Source organism: Lonchura striata, chromosome 8 (assembly GCF_046129695.1).
Source record: "Lonchura striata isolate bLonStr1 chromosome 8, bLonStr1.mat, whole genome shotgun sequence".
NCBI classification, from domain to species: Eukaryota; Metazoa; Chordata; class Aves; order Passeriformes; family Estrildidae; genus Lonchura; species Lonchura striata.
The window spans coordinates 8,046,371-8,069,912 of NC_134610.1; the positions used below are offsets into that span (position 1 = coordinate 8,046,371).

At 39.6% G+C, this 23,542-nt stretch overlaps 1 protein-coding gene across 2 annotated transcripts in view; it reads left to right on the plus strand.

Moving 5' to 3' along the window:
- The window catches only part of DPP10 (dipeptidyl peptidase like 10), a 438,452-nt gene that overhangs the window by 233,101 nt on the left and 181,809 nt on the right, over positions 1-23,542 (plus strand). For both annotated transcript variants that reach the window (XM_021548741.3, XM_021548740.3), the window contains exons 2-3: positions 10,231-10,345; positions 18,443-18,538. In XM_021548741.3, the coding sequence (XP_021404416.1) occupies positions 10,231-10,345; positions 18,443-18,538 (211 nt within the window). The remainder of the gene's footprint in view (positions 1-10,230; positions 10,346-18,442; positions 18,539-23,542) is intronic.

Sequence of the window (23,542 nt, forward strand, 5' to 3'; positions counted from 1 at the left end):
TATGTGAAAATACATTTTTGGCCATAAATGGCTGTGCCAGTGTTTATACAGACTTCTTGTATTACATCATAGTAACCTTGATAAAATCATGTTTATGACTGCTGCTTTGTCATCTTTTTCTGTCCTTGGCCTTACTTGCTTTTAGTGAAATACTTTGAAGCATTTTCTGTAATTCTGGCAAAGATTTCCTGTAGAAATGGTGCATGGGCTTACTGGAAATAGCTTGCTGTATTTCCATGTAATCTCACAGGCAGTCTTCAAGATACAGGGGTGGCTTTTCCTAATCAGACAAAAATCTCATTAGCTTCCAGATGAGACTGGTGTGAGGAAAAGAACCTGCAGCATGGTGTGAGTGCTGGGGCTTTGGTCAGGTGAGGACACAAGGAGCACAACCTGAAGTCAGAGCAGAGCTGCTGGTGAGCCTCAGCCCCCAAAGGAGTGTGAGACTCCTCTGGAGAACCTTCTGTCTGGAGGTGAGATCTGCAGGGGAGGTTGGAGTCCTGTTTAATAAAGCAGCTGTTCTTTAGCTGTTATCCTCAGGAGCCTGCAGAAATCCCCATAGGTGGATTCCTGTAGCTTCCATGTCCCTCCATATTTCTGTCATCTCAAGATGCTTCCTCACGTCAGAGATTTGTTTTTCTCCCCAGCTCTCCAAGTGTTTCTGCTGGACTGGAAGGGAAGAGTATTTTTTTATTTCTGAAAATTTGTTAGGAACAAACTATAAAAGATTGTGAGCACAGGGTGGAAAGGGATCACAGCTCTGAAATCCTGAGGCTCAGTGAAGTTGCCTCTGATGTTGACATTCCACCTCTTCATGGAAGTGCCTTGCATTCTGCTCAGCTTCCAAAGCATAAGGAGCTCCCTTGCCTGCTGCAGCTCCCCTCTACATTGTGACTGCTCTTTTTTTTCAGTTCTGTCATCCATTGTTACTTGATTAAAGTCTCCCTCTGGCCCAGCTGCTCAGCAGTGCTTATGGCAGCGTTTCCCATGGCCTGCATTCTCTGTAGTTTCTTTACTCCTGAGAGCTGTGATGGTTTCCTTCCCCTGCTGTGTTAGCTGATGGCCACAGGTTTTCACTTCTGCAGGTGCCACACTGTCTTAATCAGTTGTGCTCGCCCATCTCTGCTTTGGTATTTATTACATTCAGGAATAATGACCTAAGGTTTAAACTCATCTGCTGTGATTAGGCATTGAACAAAGCTTTCAGCAGAATGCTTTAGAAGTTAAGCTTTTACTTGTTTGTCTAGTGTAATAGCTAGCTCATTGTCTTTGAGTAAGTGTTACAAGGTACACTACAAAATGAGTGGGAAGATGTGGAATGTATTCTTAATGCTGGCCATAATACATTAAATAGATTCCATAAATGTTTCTGGTATTTTTTTTTTTTGAGTAATTGGAACTAAGTGTGTTGACAAAGCTGTTCCAAAATACTCCAAATAACCAAAATCCAGTTCATGAATGGGCACTTACAGGCCCAAGGAAAAGCTCTCTCTTCTTAGAGCAAAAAAGATCAAGCTGAAAGAAAGCACAAAATGCTTTTTAATGTTAATAACCAGTGTGAGGGATCAACACGTCTCAGAATGACTTATATGTGCATGTTTGTTTTGGTTTATGTTTACTGAGGAGAGGTGGGCTTGGGTTTGTTTTAGTTGTTTTGATCTGGGTTTGTTTTCACTTTGGCTCTGCAAAAGGACGTCTTTGTTCTACCAGTGCAGCCCAAAGAAATAAAAATATGAAGAGAGATTGTTCCCATATCCAAACCCTGCACCTGCTCTGAGCAGGGTAATTGCTAACAAGCTGCTCTCTTTTTAAAATGCCAGTTATCCATAGAGCTGTCAGAATCCTGCATTCCTCTCAAAGTGGCATTTTACAGTGACTCTGAAAAGAAGTGCCAATGTTTTCATGAATAAAGATATTGACCGGGGAAAGCAATTGTGTGACCATAATCATTGAGACAAGAACTGTAGCAACAGGATCTTGTAACACAGTGGATTGTAAAGGGAAGGTGAGGGATGAAAATGATAGGTACTTATGCAAATGGATTAGAACTATCCTGTGCCACTTTGTGGATCTGTCTTTTAAACTCTCTTGCTATCTAGGCCATGGGATTAGTCAAAAACAGCTGGAAAGGAATGGACACAATCACTTAATCACAAAATCAGGAGGCTTGCTGGGGTAATTTCCCTTCAAATAGCACATTGCAAACCCAGGGCAGGTATTACTTAATATCAGTTGCAAGCCCAGCTCCATAAAGAGCTTTGGAAAGACTGCAATCTTTCTATTATAAGTGTATTGAGTCTGTCTTTTAAAACACCTGAAATGTGACATGAAGTTATTAGCCTTTTTTTTCATTTGTCACCTTTTCTTTATGTTTGGGGAATGCAAATGGCAAGAGTTTAATGAAGTGATATTGTTGTGATTACCTCTGAGCTGCAGAGTGAGACTCATTCTCATTCCTACTGCAAAGCAAATTACGTTTGCTTTTCCTACTCTAATGCACTTTGCCCCTGAAATTCTTGCCAAAATAAGGGAGGGCTGTGATTCTCCTTAGTGATTTTCTCTGTAGGCTTTGTCCTGGTGACAGAACAGCATAAAAAATAAAAAAAAGTAAAAAAGACAAAAGAAAGCAGGTGATTTATTCAGAGCATCAGAGGATGCCATGCTGGCAGAAACTGCTACAGCCCCAAAATACTACAGCCCAAATCTGCTACAGCCCAGATCAAGCTCCTCTAAGATCTTTCACCTGCCTCAACACAAAACCAGGCAAGCAGCAGACAGTGCTGCGGCTCAGTGCTGGTGGGATTTGTGTTCCAGATAACCACAGTCAGGGCTAAACACCAATGTGCATCTGTGTTAGTGTTCAGGAACACACATAACCACAGGATATGATTATCTGCAGGTGCTTTTATTGAGAGCTCTGGGAGTTGGGGTACAAACCCAAATCTGACTCTGACATGGCTTTCGAGCTGAACATATTTTATATTCTATCATAATATAACTCACATATTAATTATTAAACTTATATTATTCTATTGTATACATTGACATGAGTTTCTCGTGATCTTTCTTAGGCCCCTGACCACAGTTTCTCATGATTGTTCTTATGATTAAACAGAAATTATATTTAATTACTAAACAATCATCACATCTAACAATTATATCATTTATCATGTACTAGCTACACAGTACAGTTCTAGCAAGTACTAGTTCTCCATGTGCTTAAGGTATTTATTTTTCCTGGGCCTACTAAGCTTATTTTCCTGTTAACCCTAAATCCCCATGATTTTAAAACCCTTTTACTATCATCTGCAGGACTGGACTGTCGGGCATGTCAGCTTGGCAAAGTTCACTCTGGACTGCAGAAATTATGGCAGAAACTCTGCATTTAGTTTGAGCTGAACTCAACAGAAATAGTTAAAACTGCTTGAATTCTTGTTCTCAGCTTTATTATAGAGAAATGCATATTTTCTGCATGTGGCTCCTGCCACCATTGATCAGCTGGGTTGATGCAGCATGGGCCGGAGCTCCATGAGAAAATGTTTGGTGAAATGCCAGCTCTCAGGGTTAGCTTGTCTCTGAAAGTTTGGGTTTCACTTCTTCTCCCAAATGGGGTGCTGCATTTTAACTACCCAATGTCTGCTGGAAAAGCCTGGCAGGGGCTCTCAGTAGTCCTCAAGCTTTATCCTGTGCCCTTGCATATGCCTGCTCCCACCAGTCTGCTGTTGCTTCTGGCATTATTTCCATGGTGGAAATTGTACTGTGGTTTACACAAAGAGTTTTCCAGGAAATCTGGAAAATGCTGTTAGGATAATTCAGAAACCTAACTTACTCATGCAGCATGTTATGCCAATATTTTCTGACCTTTTGTTCTCTTACAACAACCTTAGTTGTACGCACTTGCTGGAAAAATTATTTCTTAAATACTTTTTATCCTCATTGATTAACAATAAAACTGTGCAACTTGATAAGCTTTAGGAAGGAAGCTGTGATTTTTTTTCTGGTTATGTTGCTTACAAGAAAGATTGTGAGTTTATTCAGGCAGAAATATGGAAATATATGGAAGTTTTTTGTGTATGCTTCTACTATGTCTCTTAATTCTCAGTGATTATTTTTCTCAAATCAATATCCCCAATCTTACTTAAAATATGTGCTTGCATTTTTGTGTTAAGGGATAAAAAATATTTTTATTTGAAATAAATCTTGCTGAATTTAGTTTCGTGTTTTTATTTCTATTGTAATAGGAACTTAGGTCTTCTTTGTACTGTGTCATGTAATGCAGCCATTATGGAGGCAATTTCATAGTTTTTTATTCTAAATGTGAAACATCCGTGTCAGAAACTGTATTTCATTCAAAAACAGAGAACTAAAGCTCAGAAATGCTGAATGAGATTAGAGCCTTCTGGGACAGGGTTACAGCAGTGCTGTGTCAGGGAAAAGAGAGTGCCATGGACTTGGGCAAGGCTTTTGTCACTGTCCCACCTGGCATCCCTGGGACCCTGACAGGGCTGAGGGATGAGCCTTCGAGGTCAACAAATCCTCCACTTGTGGGACTTTGTGGGCTGCTTGTGGCTGGGCAGAGAATGGATTGAGAGGAACCCTGAGGAGAAGGATTTGGGGTGCTGCTGAATGCCAAGCTCAGCATGACCCAGCAATGTGCATTTGCAGGGCAGAGATCCAGCTGCATCCCGGGCTGCATCCCATCATCCAGCTGCATCCCGGGCTGCATCCCATCATCCAGCTGCATCCCGGGCTGCATCCCATCATCCAGCTGAATCCCGGGCTGCATCCCATCATCCAGCTGCATCCTGGGCTGCATCCCATCATCCAGCTGCATCCTGGGTGCATCCCATCCATCCCCTGTGGGCAGCAGGGCAGGGAGGGGGTTCTGCCTCTCTGCCCTGCTCTGCTGAGACCCCACCTGCAGAGCTGCACCCAACTCCAGGGCTCCAGGGCTGGAAGGGTGGGGACCCTGTTGGAGGGAGTCCAGAGGAGGTCCCAAAGATGCTCAGAGGGCTGGAGCACCTCTCCTTCACAGACAGGCTGGGAGAAGTGAGGATGTTCAGCCTGGGGTAGCAGAAGCTCTGTGAAAACTTTAGAGTAACTTGTAAAGGGGGTTACAGGAGAGCTGGAGAGGGACTTTTTACAAGGGCTTGTAGTGACAGGACAAGGGAGAAGGGCTTTATGCTGAAAGGGGCAGGTTTACATCATACATAAGAAGGAAATTCTTCACTGTGAGGGCATGGCACTGGAGCAGGCTCCTGGGAGAAGCTGAGGGTTTCCTGCCAGTGTTCAAGGCCAGTCTGATGGCCTTTGAGCAAGCTGGTCTAGTGGGAGGAGATGGGGGGCTTGGACTGAGCTGATCTTTAAGGTCTCTTCCAACCCAAACTGTTTGTGATTCTGTGCCATAGACTGTGATATTCAAAGCCGTGTCTTGCTGCTGCTTCAAAGATTTTCATGCCTGTAGTGAATCAGTTCATCATCAGCCTGTAAACTGTGTTTGGAGATGGACTATATATTGAGAAAACAACCTCAAAAAGGAGAGAGAAAGATTTTCAGCCTATTCGAATTATATTTCCTTTGCATATTTGCTGGATGTATTTTTTTCAGCATTTCCCTTTGAAGCACCTTGTTTTGCAGTGGTGAGCGGGGCTTAGCACAGAGGGCTGCAGAAGGGTTGAAATGACTCATATTTTCCTCTGACAGCCTCAACCTGTCCTCCCTCCCACACCCAGTCCCTGCAGGTTTTTGATTTAGCCTTTCTTTTGGTTGCTGCTGCAGGATTTGCAGTCTCTGTGGTGCTGTATCACACATGTGGTACATGCTTTTGTGAGACCAGTCTTCTTTGCAACAGAACTTGAATGGAGACAATCACAGAGCAGGAACTTTAGGCTTTGTCCTTTGGTTGAGATCCCTGATGGTGAGTGCTTGCAGGCTCTTGGTAAATGTGGTCTTCAGCATTGGCAGCAGTAGCCATTGGAACCTCTAACACTGGTGTGCAGGAGTTTTATTCAAGAAGTGTTTCATTTTTCTCTTTGTTTAGAAACAAAAAAATGTTTTAGTAAGGTACTACCCAGCCACAAATTACATTCAGAAATATGTATTACTTGAGGATTGTTTTTGGCAACAGTGCAATTAAATGGTTTGTGAAAAAGCTGCTATAAATAATGAGAAAACTTGAAATTGTATTATTCTTTGTTCAGCCATTTTCTGATTCATTAGAGTTAGACTGTAAAATCTATAATGATGTTATAGGTAGTGTTATATATAAACCACCATATTCAAGAGCTGGTATTTTTTCAAACCACATTAATAAAAGAGCCTATTTAGAAGATTAAATCCTTAAATCTCCATCTGTGTCTGCATTGTTGTCATGTGCCAGTTAGCAGATAGTTGTGGGGAAACTATGTGGTGTCAAAAGCTTCTCACTGTGTGGCTCTCTGTGATGTTTCCTCTTGAACACCTCTATCTTCTTGTCACACTCAGAAATCACAGCTCCTGCCTTGCCACTGATACACAGCCCAAAGATCTCTTTAACTGCCTTTTACTTATGGCCATTTCAAAGCAGCACGAAGCTAAAAATATTTTATTGTTGAAGGACTGCAGCTTACACTGTTTTAAAACTTTGTAGGTTACAGTCCAAGAGTTGCATTGGTTAGCATCAAAAAAATTAATTGGAGATGCCCTCGATAGTGACTGTGCTATGAGTTCACTTTATTGTAGTAATTTTTCTAATATTTCATCAAATATTGTTTACGTACAGTAACTTCATAAATGTCTTACAAGAATGTTGTTGCTCAATATCAAAATATCATCATTAATTTGAGACAAGTCCTAGTTTTTATGCCAGTCTCCAAGTTTTCAGCTAGCTGGAAACTCTCTTCTTTCTCACTGTGGGTACCATTAAGCTTTGTATGTTCAGTACTTGATTCATCTCTTTGATACTGTCCTTGCACAAATTTGCAGAACTATTTAAAATGAAGCTTTATTTTTAGAAACTGAACAATATTAATGTCTGCAGAGAAGGACCTTGTGAATAGTAAGGACTTGATACATTTTTTAGAAGCTTTGGCACATTCATCAAGTTGTCCAGCTTTTGTCATTTTAAGTCAGTTCTTTGGAATAGGGTTTCACAGTGCTCTCAGATAAACTACAGTTCTCTCACCAGCACTTGTTCTGAGAGCTTCTAGTTCCTGTCTTAAACTGGACTCTGTCAGATGTCATTTAAATAAGGCTACACTGTGATGTTTAAAATAAGTTTGTGTTTCCTAGTCTGTGCCATTAACGCTTTAAAATAATTCTTACTTAAGGGAAGACGATGTCTTGGATCTGAGTTCACCTGCAGGATGCAGAAATTCTATATTATTGTGGAAAGGCTGTGGATCCCTGCAATCCACATGGCCAGGAGTGTCCAGAGAGGATGGAACCTTGTGATGCTCATAACCTAGGGATCCCCAAAGGGGCTGATGAAGCAGTCATGCAGGCCTTGAAGATCCATGTCTAAGGCTACACAGGCAGTGGTAATTAGTATTTCTCAAGAAAATGAGGGAAGAAGGTAGGCTTGAAAGTGGTTGGGAAGCAGGGGCAGTGGGGTGGAGAAAGGAGACAGATGCCAGGAGTTCCTGTTTATACCATTTTTTCCCTTGAATACTGAAGACAGGAGTCCTGAACTTCAGTAGAAACCCTACAGGTATCTCAGACTCATTGCTGGCTGTGGTAATCTGGTTCTTCCACACGGCCATCCCGGGAAAGCTGCAGAGTTCAGTGTGGGAGGGTTTTGCCGGAGCCCACCCTAGGTCGGGGTGGCTTCATGTGGTGGAAAAATCTCTCCTCCAACCCATGCTTCCAAAGAAAGGCTCAGCAGTCTCTGTTGTTTGGTCTGATGGTTGTTTATTGCAAGTTATCTAAAAGATTTTCTTCTCTGGCTGCTGTGGTTTGCTCACAGCTCAGGCAGAGGCACACACACACCCTGACATCCTCTCTGACTCCCGACTGCTTCTTCTCTCCCCCCGCCCAGGTCTGATATATATGATATATTACATGTTAAATGTTTATAGTTTTCCCCCAATGCCTATTACCTATATTAAATGGTGCTTTTCTACTCTAAACCAATCTGTGAGTGCCAACATCACCAAGAACATGGAGGTAAGGAAGAAGAAAGAGAGAGGACAGGGCAGGCCCAAATCCCTCCATCTTAAAACTTCTGATCCCCATGTACAAGACTTAAAACCTCCCTGTACAGCATTCAAAAATTCTTCCCTCTATTCTGTGACTACTTCTACTCTAATATCTAAACTTTTATGACTTCTTGTTCTTCCTGCAAGGTTGGTAAATCATTCCATGGTTCAAACCCAAAATCACAGCTGTTTCCAGCTGCCTGCCAGGGTCTCAAATGCTTCTGACCTGGGCCCGGAATCTCCAAAAATGTCTGAGGGACATTTTGATTTCAGGTTTGGTCTGAAATCCTGTGCTGCAGCTGCCTCAGTCACTTCTGCCTGCTGTAGTTTCAGATCAGCCTTTGCCTGGCACGGGGAGAGGTCAGGAGCCAGGAGGAGTCTGGTGGCTCTGACAGGAACGGCTCCGCTGCCATTCCCTGGCTGGGAGAGGCTGGCACCTCTCAGGAGAGGGAGCTGCTCCTGGGGACCAGCCATGGGCAGGGGCTGCACTGAGAGACAGCACGGCAGCTCTGCCACTCTGGTGAGAGTAAAAAGCCCAAAAATGAGCAATCTCAGGCAGGCTGGGCAGCATGGTGGGTCCAGTGGGCAGAAGAAGTGTTGGGGACGTGGGGACATTCCTTGCTGGGAGCTGTGATGTGCTGAGGACTGCTGTGAGAATTCCCTGTGGAATTGCTTACACATGGTGTTGGGCAATTCTCCTTTTATTTATTGGAAAAGAGGGCCAGGGAGAGAAGGTGTCTTATATAGGTAGAAATGAACCAGCAATGGGTTAAAAAAAAACAACATTCAAAAATTAAAGACACAATTGCTGTTGTGGGTGATGTGTGATGCTGAAGTGCATGTGAGCCAAGAAGGCACAAGAACATTACCACCTTCTGTTAAGACTTACCCATTTCACACTCATGTGAAAGAAATGCAGAAATGCAAAATGAAATAATGCGTATGTGTATGTGAAAAAAATTTTACCATGCTTTTGGAAGCTTGTGAAACACAGCAGGAGGTGGTTTGGTTATTTTATTTTTTTTTTTTTATTTTTTATTTTTTGTATAATCTTACCATAGCATTTATTAATGCAAAACAAAATTAAAGCATTTACCATAGCAAAAATAATATTTAATTAATAATTCAATAATAATAATAATTAATAATTATTATTTATGAAATAAAACCTATAATAACTAAAGGCATGTGTAGTTGTGTCAGAGAAACAATTCTGCTTGCCAAATCTAGATGGAAAAAATACTGTTTTCTGTGAGAGAAGGTTGGGGTTGTAAGAAACAGTTGTACTATTTTTGTCATTTTGTTCTTAGGTGTTTATGTGCTTTTTGGTCTCAAACTGTACCATGAACGTGGGCAATGCATGGCTAGGATTGAAAATATGTAAATGGTGCCTGGCAGGAGTTAAATGTGTAAGCACAGAGGGTGTAGGCTTAAGTGCACTGCTAGTTACAGAAGCATTCATTTCACATTTGTTATAAGCTACTGTTGGTTTTTTATAACTAATAGGGGAGCAGTTTACAGTTGATCTACTGCATAGAGAAAAAGAGCTTGTAGCTTCAGATGGAATAGTTGCAGCCTCAGGCAGTTTTGCTAATGCTTTCTATTACAAATAAGTTTAATAGTGTGCATTAAAAAGGATGTGTATTTAAACCTTTATGGTCCATACCACGTTAGGTGGAATTACAGTAAATTGCTACATTTCATTTCTGTAATTATCTTATAAACTGCTAGTTGATATTGTCCTGAAGTTTATGTTCAGGACATTTTAACACCAGTTGTATTTTGGACAGCTTGCATAAGATCATTTTATTGTCTCTTAGGGGTACAAAATTACATACCTATATTTAAAAAAAAAAAAAAAGAAAAAAATCTATTAAAAAACCATGAGGGTTGCACACCTTTGGAAGACTGTGTAGAAGGGAGGGATCATGATCACCTCCTGTGCACATTATGAGCATGCACAGAGCAATTTTCCTATGGCTAATAATAGTTCTGGAAATGTATGTTTAAGAAACGTGGTCTTTTCCTTTTATTTCATTTTTTTCCATTCCTGTAGGAACTTGGAAGTAACAGCCCTCCGCAGAGGAACTGGAAGGGAATTGCTATTGCGCTGCTGGTGATTCTAGTTGTTTGTTCACTCATCACTATGTCAGTCATTCTTTTAACCCCAGGTAACCTTCTTCTTTATTTTATCTTATTAAAGGTCTATGGTTCATAATGCAGTCATCAAAAGCAATGAATGTTAAAGTGTCTCTTGCCTTTAAGCATTCTTAATGTGTGTCTATTGTAAATTTGGTGCCTGTAGGGACTCGGGAGCTGCTGGAGGCCTTGTGGAGCAGAAATATTTGGGGTTGGGAATAGGTCCTTAGGATTTTGTTGGCCTTGAGGGGGCTACAGCAATCCTTGTGAGCTGGTGTGAGCTGACTTCAAGAGTTTGTTGTGGGTTTTTCGTGTAATTTCAGATTCACTGGTGAGCTAAGAGAAAACTGAATGCCATAGAAAGCTGGTTCTGAGAATGCAACTTCTCACTCAGTCATAGTAATGGCTCAGTCAAAAAAAAGAAAAAAAGAGAGAGGGCAAGAAGTAGACAAAGAGAGCAAACACTGCACAAGTTTAAAAAAAAAAATCTTTGAATCGTTTTGCCAGTTTTAAGAGTGCAAAGTAGCTGATTTGCATGGCATGCCTAGATAGTAAATATTGGCCTGCAAATATTCTGCCATTCAAGTGCTCAGTTTGTGTAAACCAGAAAGTTAATGAAGCTCTTTTCAGTCAAATAATGGTTCCAGGCTGTTTGGCCACGAGATGAAATCACCGAGGGAAGCTGTGCATGAGCAAGTACAGCAGCAGAGTGCTGCTGCTTTAAAGGAAGGTGGTGAGGCTAAATGGAAAAGGATCAGAAAGCTTTGCTTGTCAGAGGGGATGAGGCAGCTGGAAAGAGGATGCAGGAACACTATGGACAGTCTGCTTCCTCTGTTTTGTATAAATATCTACTCCTTGTGCATGGTGCTGTCCAAAATGACTGTCTGCTTATTTCCACTCAGATCAAGTTGAGAAAAATAAAAGCAAAGTTGTGCTGCTGTAGTCTCAGTGAATAGGAGCCTTCTTCAGGGAATAATAAAAAAGAGGTTTTGAGAGCACATGGTAGTGTATCCTGGTACACTTTAAGAGAGAAGACTGCTTTTGTTTCAAGGAGAAGGTAGGGGTTTTTTTTTTGAAGACTTGTAAAATATCAAGTGATTGCTGGAATCTACAATACTAACTTTCAGTTATGGCTCTTATATCTATATAGAATTAGTAATGATATGAAAACAAAAACTGAAGTCTTTGAAGACACTCACGGAAAAAGAATAAACAACCTAGGGGAATGTTAACTTTAAAAAAAAATGTTAAAAAGGCTCAGTTACAACATCTCTGAGGCTGTTTCAATATCCAGAGATCTTGGTTGAAAACTTGTGTAAGCTGGGACCTACATTTCAGTTCAAGTCATGCAAGTGAAAACTAGTTCTGTCAGCTCAGATGCTCTAAGATATCCCGTAGAGACTGATATAAACTAAAACCTTTCTCCCAGAATGTTCTAGGTCTGTAAAACTGGGCTTTCCTGTGGCTTGGAAATGCTTACCATGGAAAGCTTTGAGGTGCATTGTAGGATAGATAATTGCCCTTTTTTGGCCCTAATCATTGCTGTTCTCCCTTCACTTTCATTATTATTTTGATTATTGAATGAATATGAATTATGAATTATTTTTAGAATTAGATTATGTTATTAGAATTATAAATTACTAATGGTTTGGGAAGTAGATATTTTGCTACTCTGTTGGCAGGTACTAAGCACTACAGCTGACACTTTGTCATGCATATGGGTTAAGATCACTTTGGGATGTCCAATACTTGAGGGGAGAAAAAAAGTAGAGACACTTCTCCCCTCACATCTGGCTATTGTGAAGTGCTCATTTCCAAGTTGATGCTAATTTGTTATTATAAATATTTGGGTTTGAAAATCCTTTTCATAAAATATAATGGGTCTAAATGAAGATACTCAGTGCAAATGTCCTTTGTTACCTTGGGACGTTTCGGTGTTCATTTCTAATACTATTTTGAGCATCAGAGAGTCCTCTCCCTATTTAGTTCTGCCTGTATGGATGGGTGCTTTTGAGATTTCATGTAAATTCCCCTAAACACTGTACATCATGCTGCTACTTTTTATGGAAATGATGATAATTTCAGATGGTTATTGCTCAGAAGCATGATAGTTTCACTGGTATTTTTTGGAGGCAAAAGTGTACTTACTGATATGCCAAACACAACTGCAGTGATTTCTTTTGCCTGCAATTATTTACACATTGTTTTGTCCACAATATAAGAAAGTCTTAAGTCTGTGTACAACACTAACAGCTGTCATTTGACTTCTCTCAAAGTTTGAGTAACAGCTTTCCTACCTTTTCATAGAGGGACCAATGCTTCCATATGGAATAGTATGTTTTTAAAAGAAGTGTAATTTATTGCGAAAGGCTTCAGTGAGGCTTTAGCTTCCACTAAAGATAGAAACTATGTTCAAACTAAAAGGAAATGATTGATTTTCTTTTTGTAATATCTTTTTACAAGAAATATAACTTGACTATACAATACTAAGCAGGATCCCTGTTGAAACAAGAGATGTATATTGACCTGTTAATATCTTGGCTATTGTTCAAATCTGAAATCTCTGGTTGTGGTTTGAGTAAATGTATTGTACTAACAATATTAGCTACATTTCTGATCGTTTTATCTTGCTTTTAATCTATGATAATACTCAGAATCTTTATAAGTGTCTGAGTCTTCTCAACAAAGAGATGGAAAAGTGATGTAAAACATTAGTGGCAGAGTCTGAATGAACTCTCAGCCCAGTAACCACTTGTTGGGGCTCAGGATCTCCCTGTGGACTAAGGAGTACATTAAATAAACCCCACTGCTCCCAGCAAGTAGAAATTGCTACACTGCTCCATACCTAGGAGTAGAAGGCTTGCAGGCAAATACCCCTGCTGGTTTTCTTCAAATTGAGGAGAGTGCAATGATAAAGAAAGTGCACAGAGATGCCAAAGAATGAAGTTGCTCTTGTTAAAGCAGAGGCCTGGAGTGGAAAAACTTGGAAGTTTCAGAACAGGAACCTGTCTGTCCTCTGGGGCATTATGAATCTAGTGACTTTTGTTTAATATGGGAAGAGTCTTATAAATATATCTTTATATTGGGAATTAGTGGCCAGTGCAAAGACACAGGTGATTGTCCATGAGATGCCATAATTTGGTTTGTATGTCAGTATAAACACAGGCACCTTCTATCTTCTTCTTTTATTCTATTCCATGTTTTTGAGGTTTCATCTCACACTTGCATATAATGAAATAGTCTTAGGTAGATGTTTAGATATCAGTGCCTGTAAATCATTCCTGCCTTTGAATCAACTTGTTCTTGCTTTGCATCATGACAGTAAGTTCTACGTTGTGGGAATTATGTGAAGACCTATCTGATGAACCACTGTTGATCTGTATTTCAAAACTGACAAATGTTCAATTGAAGCTATTAGCAGCTGAAAGCTTCTATATGAAAAACTTAAGAACAGCCTAAGAGCTGTATGGTTTTGGCCTCCACAGTATAGGTGTTTTGCCACAACACTTAAAGCTATTTTTTCCTTTTAGGACTGTCAGTAGCTCTACCTTCATGTTGACTTACAGTTTCTGAAGGTGTGGAAGACTCAAATGCTTTTTCTAGGACTTGCTTACTGAGATATTGATGTTGGCATTTAAACCATGCCTGCTGATATGTGCACTTACTGTTGAGCAAAGAGGCACCTACCTAATCATAGACTCAAGGAGAACTCACACATGATAGAAAAAAAAAGGACACTTTTTCAGAAAAATTACTTTAGAGAATGTTTAGGTCAGACAAATGGTCAGAAAATGCTTTTTGTGGAAAGAGTTGAGTAAAATCAACTCTGGGAAGAGAATCCATTTGGACTATGTCCAGCAGATAAACTGTTCAGGGTTAGGATTGACCTCTCCATCTCTCCATACTACTCTTAAACAATTTTTTTTTTTTTTTTTTTTTTTTTTTTGGGTGTTGTGGATATTCACTGCAAGAAGTTTCAGGTTTCTGTTCAGTTTTGTACAGACTCCCTCTTAACTACTGTAAATTGGCAGGCAGGTTTTGATACCCGACTATTTTCTGTCAAGTTTTCTTCCTTTGTCATGATTACACAACGTGAGCCATGCTAATTCCCAGTTACACCTGCTGGCTTGCATACAGTTTGCTAGTGGTGTTTTCCACTTTTCAGGTGTCATTTAACATCAAGCCTTTATTCTAATTTCTAGCATAAAACCTTTTTTTTTTTTTTCCCAGAGAAAAGTCAGTAGGGAGCTTCAGTTAATGGCATACTAGAGTAGATAATTATTAGTTTTATTTGCTAAGTTAGAAGGCAAGTTTTATGAGGTGTTTAGACTACATTTAACCTGCAAAAATAATATCCTATAAACTCATGAAAAGTAGCAAGGCCATTAATTTCAAGTTTTGGAGTCTCCTAGTTTAGTAAGCACAAACAGGTTTGTCTCTTTGGATTCATACATGCCAGTATTTGAACTGTTTTTAATTGGATGTACAGTTAAAAACTCTTTAGAATTTGGTTTTGTTTGTAATCTGTGTCATTTGCTATACATATATAGATATAATTTCAGAGTGAAATACAGAAATCTTTGGTAAATAGTGTGAGAACATTGGAAATATCATTCCTTTAAGGAATAATTCAATAAAATTTACAGGGAAATGAAAAAGAGATAGTAGGCTATTTTGTAATGTAATAAATACAAAGTAGTAAAAGGGAAACTTTAGAATGAAACAAGTAGAATCAAAGATTAGTTTAGGTTGAAAGGGACCTTAAAGATCATCTCATTCCAACCCCCCTGTCATGGGCTGGGACACTTTCCACTATCCCAGGTGGCTCCAAGCCCTGTCCTGGTTCTGAACACTTCAGGGATGGGGCAGCCACAGCTTCTCTGGGCACCCTGTGCCAGGATCTCTCCACCCTCACAGGGAAGATTTCCTTCATAACACCAATCCAAACCTGCACTCTTTCAGTTTAAAGCAATTTCCCCTTGTCCTGTCACTCCGTGACTGCCCCCAAAATCCCTCTCCAGCTTTCTTGGAGCCCCCTGAGGTATTGGGAGGTTTTGCTGGAGCCTTCTCTTCTCCAGGCTGAGCAGTCTCAAATCTCCCCCTGTCTCCACAGCAGAGATGCTGCAGCCCCCTGAGCATCTTTGTGGCCTCCTCTGGACCTGCTCCACCAGCTCCATGTCCTTGTCACTTGCAGAAGAGTTACCAAAAACGCATCCCAGGAACCTTCTGAGTTGGTTATGCCCTACTGTGCTGTCCCCTCAAGAGGTATTGGTGTGGTCAAAGTCACCCACAAGGACCAGGGCTTGTGGATGTGGGGACACTGCCCTCGGTCTTCCAGCTGGGGTGGCCTGTAGCAGCCCCCAGGGTGACAATAATGTCACCTGTCCCTGTCCCCTCTTTAATCCTGACCCATAAGGTCGGCTCCTCATCCATCCTCAGGTGTAGCTCTGTGCATTGCAGCTGGTCCCTGGCACAGAGGGATCCCCTCCTGTTCTCTCCTGCCTCTGGGTATCACCATGGTGGGGTGCAACTAATTTGTGCTTGTGCTCCATAAAGATTAACCCACTACTGTTTTGAGGGTTCCCAGGATGTGTAATTCATTCTGTTAGAGATAAACTGGGCATCTGAGATATTGACAGGGGGCAAAGGGTTGCAAACAGAGCTCTGTTTTGGTTAAAACTTAGCATTAGGAAAAAAATACTTCTAAAATATCTTGTAAGGTTGCTTGAAGATGCCATTTTTTTCAGTTTACAAATGCTGACCGTACTTTAAAACTTACTTTAAGATCCACTTTATATTGAGATTTCTTGCCAGGGATGTGATAGAAAACAGAGAGCAGAGCTGATGTTCCTTTCTTCTCTTATAGCTTCTCTGTACTCAGCTGATGTATTTTTTTTAGTGATTTTTATTTAAGCAGTTGGAAAAAAGTCTGTCATAGGTAAGGCAATTTTTGACAACATAACAGCTTGTGTGAGCTTGATTGCTAGCTGGCAAACTGGCAGGAAATCAAGGGTCACTATAAGTAGAAACAGACTCAGGTAAGGTTAGAAGGGGAACACGTTTGGAATTATAAACAGCATCAGGACCAGGGTGTGTGGAATCCAAACAGAGTATTTAAAACACCTTGTGGAGGGTAGGTTGTCAACAAGGCTGTGGGGGAAGGGGATAATGGGCATGAGGAGAGCCCAGTGTTGGGTGCTGTTAAGTCAGAAGCAGTGTTTGAAGGCACAGGAATGTGTCTGTGGAGCTGAACAGAGCACACATAACAAGATGTGCTTACTTTGAAGATAAAAACACGGTGTGTGGCAGGAGCAAGAGCTAACAAGGTCCCACGATGTGTAAACAGAGGGATTAGGTATAAATCAAGAGAGATAATGTTGCTCTGCTGTAAAGTTCCTGTAAGACTGCAAGTGGAATATTGTGTCCCATGCTGGACTGGCAGATGAAGGAAAGAAAAAATCTAAACAGACTATTTTGATTCCTAGAAGGCAGAAACAGGACAAAAAGCTTATTTAAGGATTAGATTGTTTGTTTTGTGAGGGAGGATTTGGACAACTCTGCATGCTTGGCCTTACAAGACATGAAGTGCAAGAAGAGTTGATTACAGTGGGTGAGTGCTGCTGCCACGTGGGAGGGAGCAACAGGCAAAATACAGCAAAATTCATCATGAGCATTAAAAGGGGGTTTCTCTTCAGTACACCAAGGATGCACCTTATTAACATCAGCTGAAGTGACTGCAGCAGGCAGTGCTGAGATTTAAAAGGCAAAAATACAATATTGTTGTTGATTCCAGTAAGCTTTCTGCTGAACCTCTAATTGAAAAAATTGGCTGAATGAAGACCAATAACAAAACTATTGATTGACTGTATTCTCTCTGAAGGGTCACATTTACATCCAACATGTATTGCAGGATATGACCTTTACAAAGCAGGTTTCTTTGTTAAAAAAGTCCTGGTAGCATTGTGGATTGACACAGAGATAACATGATTGCTGTCTGATTGCTGTGATGGCAAATTCTCTCTTTGTATGTGTCTGTCATCAGAGCACTGTTTAATATCAGTAAGGACAAAATCTGCCTAACACAAAGTTCCTCTCATGGAGAAGAAGAGAAAAACTCATAGAGAAGAGAAAGAGTGCAGTAATTTATTGTAACCTGCCCAATAATACAAAATTATTCAAAAAAAACCTGGCTGGGCATTGGACTGGTGGTGTGGGGAGTGCACAGGTGCATCTTTTTGCACAGGCAGCAAACAGCACAGCTTTTGGCAGCTGCTGTTCCAAGCAGCCTGAAGCTGCAGGTGAAGTGCAAGCTGCTGCCAGTGATTATTGCTTGGAAACTTGGTGGGTTTGTCTTTTGACACTAAAACTTTTGCTTTAATAGCAATGGTTCAACATCACCACTGTTAGTGCAGCAATTCACTATTGAATCTTCACTACTTAATTTTTTAGCTTACAGCAGAAGAACACTGATACTTTGCAGAGCTTCTTTTTTAGTTTTCTGAAGTGGAGGTGATTTTAGATGCAGGAAAATAATTTTGGTGTATTTAGTTTTTTTTTTGTAAGTCGATATTGGCTAATGTTCAGGAGCACAATATTCCTGGGTCATGTGTGGGAAAAACACAAGGCTGTTAGCCAAGTTATGTTGTTCACATCACTAGAAAGCAAGCACAGGCTATAAAATATGCATGTAGATTTGTTTTTAATTTCATTGTAAATTGTTGAATAGGTGAAGTTGGTTCCAAATTTACTTGCAGGACTTTTTTATCTAGTTTCTCTCAGTGTAAGGAACTCAGTATGGCCAACATGCTTTGCTTGTCAGGAAATTCTGGTTGGTTTTTTTTTTGTAATTTTTTGTGGTGTGGGGCTGTGGTAAGAAAGAGCTTTGCTATGAAAATCCCAATATAGTAAATAGCCAAGAACTAAGTCCTATATTTTTCCTGTCTAAAAGGTACCAATTCTTTGTTTCCTGAAGCTTTACTGAACAAAAATTATACTTGTTATGAAAAAAAAAAAAAAAAAAAAAAGCAAGGTATTGTTATCATGCTTCTATAATTCCAGTGTTTTGCAAACAACACTGAATATATTGTTTTCAATAATTATCTAAAATTATCTTGTTGTGCTTATTTTAGATGAACTTGCAAATTCATCAGAAAACAGATTATCCTTGGAAGATCTCTTCAGGAAGGAGTTTATAGTTCATAATCCAGAAGCCAAATGGATTAATGGTAAGTTTATAAGTTCTCACTTAATTTGAAACTGGGTAAAAATTTTAAGTCTTGAATAATATTATCCAGTCACTGAGAAAAACAAAAATCAGTTAAAATTTCAAACCCTCTTGAAATTGGCCAGTGTCCCAGTTTTCCTTGTTGCTCTGAATCATGTCTCTTTCATTAATTTTTGAAGTGGATTTCTAATTTTAAAACCCTGTCTAGTAGAAACTCACTAAAATTATCTGGTTATGCTCCTGACTCAGTTGGAAGCAGTGATGAAGAATTGTGTTTAAGAACTGGACCTTGTGTGGGGATTCACAGGAAGATCAACTCTACTAATACCTGGACTTTGGGATTTGAGAACTGGTTCTCTTTGCATCTAGAAAAGACCTGAATATTTTAATATATTTGTACAGTCATGGTAATTTTCTGATGACTACAAATTGTATTTAGTATTCTAATTTATTAAATGATTTGTGCATGGTATGCAGATTCCTCCAAAATTAAGCAGTTTTAATGTAAAAAGTGGGAAAAAATCAAACTTTTTCTCAACTCATTGACTTCCTTTTCTCTTGCTGCCATGCCTTGTTCACTTTCTCTCTGTAAGAAATGTACAGGGAATGCAGTAGCAACTGTCTGGTTTGTGTCATGGTAATCTGGGTGTTCCTGCAGGTGACAAAATTAAAGGAATGACCACAGGACTTGTGCAACACTGGGCAAGGCAAAGGTGCTGTGGGGTGCTCTGTGCAGGGCAGGAGTCTGGCAGGCTGGTGGCTGTGTGTAAATTCAGAATGACTTTGCATGGAAATGTTGCTTCAATTATATCAGCTGTGGCATTCAGGACTGCTTTACTTAGTAGGGAGCTGTGTGATTGAATTACTGCTTTGTGGTAAACTCTGCAGAATGAAGTGGGTATAATAAGCATAAGTGCATTTAAAAGCAAAAGCTTAAAAAGGAGAAAAGTATGGTCAATCATTTATTTTCAGGACCTGCTCTGGTGTTGTTTCCCATTAGTTTAGGGATGAGAGAAGGGACACTCAGTGAAGTTTCCTGCCACTCTTTTTCCCCAGCTACTCCAATGACATCTCCCCTCTCTGCCGAGTTGCCCTTAATTTCTTCTTGGGACTGGTTTCTGTCTGCAGTCAGTGCAAAAAAAAAATGTGATACTGGGTAAAGCTGGAACAGTTCTGTTGCCAAGAGAAGTTTCTTGTGTTTGGCAGAAAACTCTTTCCCTGCAAGACTATTTGCTAATGAAATCATAAAAGCTGGTTTTCAGTTTGCTGTTCTCTGTTAAAACAGCTGCCTCTGACCCCACCCCATCTGAAAAACACTGGTCCTAATTGTCAAATAAAATTATCCCAGACCCACTATTGTAAATTAAGGTGGTCACGAAAAGCAGGTAAGTACATAGTGGAAGAAGACCATTATCCTGGTTCCATCTATTATTCATGTTACTTAAAAAATCCATGAGATGATTCTCCTAAGAACTCTAGTAGTTCTTCATAGCATGTGCATAATATTCTATGCATAAAAATAGTGCTAGTTTCAAAACCCAGGACAATAAAACTAAAAGGCCGTGGATGGAGGTACATTAAATATTGGTGATGTTATAAAATATGTAGTTTATTGTATTTCTTAACTCTCTTCTACAGCCTGTAATAACAGCAAAGCTTCTTTTATGAGTTTTCCAGATGTGGTAAAAAGAAATGCAGAATTTGATGCTAAACCCTTGCTTGGATACAGGTTTCTCCTGTGGTCTTCAAAATCCATCTTAAAAGCTCCTACAGTGAAATATAATTTTATTAGCCTCATGCAAAAATATCATTTGTATTAGTATCACGCAAAAAATTGTTGTAAACAATCCAGTGTAAAAGCTATGAGATTGTACAGGTATGAGCTTTTCAATCTCTTGAAAATAATATTAGAAATGCTATTTATTAGAGAAAGGCCCTGTGTTTTATTAACAGTAGATTGGTACTAGTATCCAGTCTTTCTGCAATTATGGTTTTCTGAGTCAGTGTGGAAAGTTCTAAGCTTGCAGTCAGGTGTTATCCTGAGTTTATTGGCCAAAGAAACAATGAAGTCAAATCGTATAAAAAAAAAATAAAAGAGGAAAGAAAGTACATTTTATTTGTTAGAGTATGCGTGTGTATGAGAAGTGAAGAAAAAGTGGGGATAATTAAGGATTTATGAATTGTTTAGTATTTTTGATGAACACAGAAAAAATATGTATAGGTTTTGGGATTTTTTTGCATTTTCTTTGAAAATAGCCAGTATAGTTAATGATATCCAATATCTTGGGCAATAAAAAACCCCAAGCAGGAGTTTTGTGAAACAGCATTTCTGCTTCCTGCTTCTATTTTTATTTTTTAAGGCTTTATTTTCTGGCACTATGGCATTGCAGTGATGGTATTATATGCATGGAAAATGAAATACATAACTTCAGATTCATTACTGTGGAGCTGGAGGGGAGCATTTGGCACTTTCTTTGGATATTGGCAGGATAAGTTAACTCTGCACAGGATGATTTTAGCAGAAAATAAATAGCTACTTACTCCCTTTTGCTCCTCTTGGAATAGGATAATTTGCATCCATCTGAAAGTTTTATCCTCTTTACCTCCTGGGAAGGGGTAGGAATAGAGATGGAAGAAGTGGTTCCTGCTGCAAGCAGTGTCTTCAGGGTCTGGAACATGTTTTGTAGAAAAACAAAAAGATTTCAGGTTTTCAAGTGGTGGATGACTCACTCTGTCCTTAGGTAAGGCCTGGTATTTAACTGCTGCCCTTTAATGAAACTTTCCCTACTGATCTTTGGATTTCTCTGACATTATCTCCCAATCCTGCATTATTTCTTTCTTGTTTGAGAGCTCCTTCACTACAAAACCCACCCCCATGCAGCTATTTCTAGACTGCTCTTTCATAAGAGCAGCCCTTAAATGCAGAATCTTTTACAGCCCATTTCCTTTCCTGCTTGAAACTGAGTCCACAATTTTATGGGCTTGCCACCAAAGTTAATAATTATGCAAATGTCTAAAGTTGGAGAGGAGATGTTGGTCTTTATTTGAGATAATCAGATGTTGCTGAGGAAAATAAAAGAAACACTATGACCTAGTCTTAAAAGTGACAAAATATATTCCCATTTTATATAATATGTAAAGATGTACCTGTGCAGATATCCAGACTTGCTTCCTTCCTTTTTTCTCTTTCTATTTTGGTTTATTTCAAATACAATATATATTTTTTTAACCTGACTTGGATTTTTTTTTCTTTCTTTGAAAGATTTTAAAAAGGAAAGTGCAAGAAAATAGGGATGCTAGCTAGTAATTTTCTTGAAAATAACTTAGTAGGGTGCTAAGCTTTGTCAGTTATAAATCTGATTACTTTGGCTGTAAAAGGACGTGGTGGAGAGTAACCCAACCTTTAACCAGTCCAATCCGTTTTAGCTGGAAAAATGTTTAATTGCAGAAGGGATTCCAGTTGTCTGGCATAGTTTTGGAGACTTTAAATGAGAGTACATCTTCCTGTAGCTTTATTGATCTTCAGGTTTTCTAATAGGAAATAAGAATTTAAAAAGCTGCTAGTGAATAATGAACGTGGTTGAACCTGACAGCTCATGGGTGCAGAGTGAAGAAATTTTTCAGGATATTTTCCCAATTTCTCTCAAGTTACTTGGAAATGTGTATGCTCCCTTGTGGGAAATACTGAGGACTCAACAGATTTGCATCCTTTTACTGAGGTCTGTATTTACACCTTTTGTTCCAGGGTCTATTGCCGTTAATGACAATAAAATTCAGAATATTTTTGTGTATTCCTCTGTGAATGTGTGAGTTGCTGGCATTTTTTTCTGTTCAGGCGTTCTTTGCCAATCTTTCCTGTATATGTTAGGGTACACTGGCTCCTTGGTGGCACTGTCAGATGTGTGCATAGCCAGCACAATGACAGTATTTTTCATATCTTTTAATAAAGAGTGTTGCAGAAGGCGCAGTCTGAATGATGGCAGGCACTACCCTAGAATCCTGTTGGTGCAAAAGCTCAGCAAATCACCTGAGTGTGTGTGTGTGTGTGTGTGTGTGTGTGTGTTTGTATTTTTGTGTGTGTTTTTGTGTTTGTGTGTGTGTTTTTGTGTTTGTATGTGTGTTTTTGTTTGTGTGTGTTTGTGGGTATGTGGTTTGGTGTGTGTGTGTTTTTTGTGTGTGTGTGTATTTTTGTGTATTTGTGTGGTTTTGGATGTGTGTGTGCGTTTGTGTTTGTGTGTTTTTGTGTTTGTGTGTGTGTGTATTTTTGTGTATTTGTGTGGTTTTGGATGTGTGTGTGCGTTTGTGTTTGTGTGTTTTTGTGTTTTTGTGTGTGTGTTTTTGTGTTTGTGTGTGTGTTTTTGTTTGTGTGTCTATTTTTGTGTTTGTGTGTGGTTTTGTGTGTGTTTTTGTGTTTGTGTGTGTGTGTGTGTTTCTGTGTGTGTTTTTGTTTGTGTGTGTATGTGGGTATGTGGTTTGGTGTGTGTGTTTTTGTGTATTTGTGTTTTTGGATGTGTGTGTATGTTTGTGTGTGTGTTTTTGTTTGTCTGTGTGTGGGTATGCAGTTTGGGGGGTGTGTGTGTTTTTGTCTGTGTGTGTTTCTGTGTGTTTTTGTGTGTTTGTGTTTTTGTATGTGCCAGCACAGGTGACAGGTTTTGTGGTGACACCTCAGGGAGGGAAGCCAACAGAGTTCCTTCCTTTACCCAGCCAGCCCAAAATTCCAATGGGAGCTTTGTGGAGGAAGCATATGTTTGCACCTCATTCTCTTATAGTAACCCCTATTTTGGAATTAGGTTTATCACTTTTTCCACCATAAAATCCAAGGTTGTGACAGCAGTCTCAGCAGGCACACACCCTGTTCAGATTTAATTTTCAAAGCAAATAATTTTTAAATACACACATATATTTTCAAGGCAAAGATTCTTCAACGTTTCTTGTTTTGCTTCTTCCCCTTTTACAGTTTTAATGTGTTTGGAGATTGTAATAAACCACTCCATCTAAGTCAGGA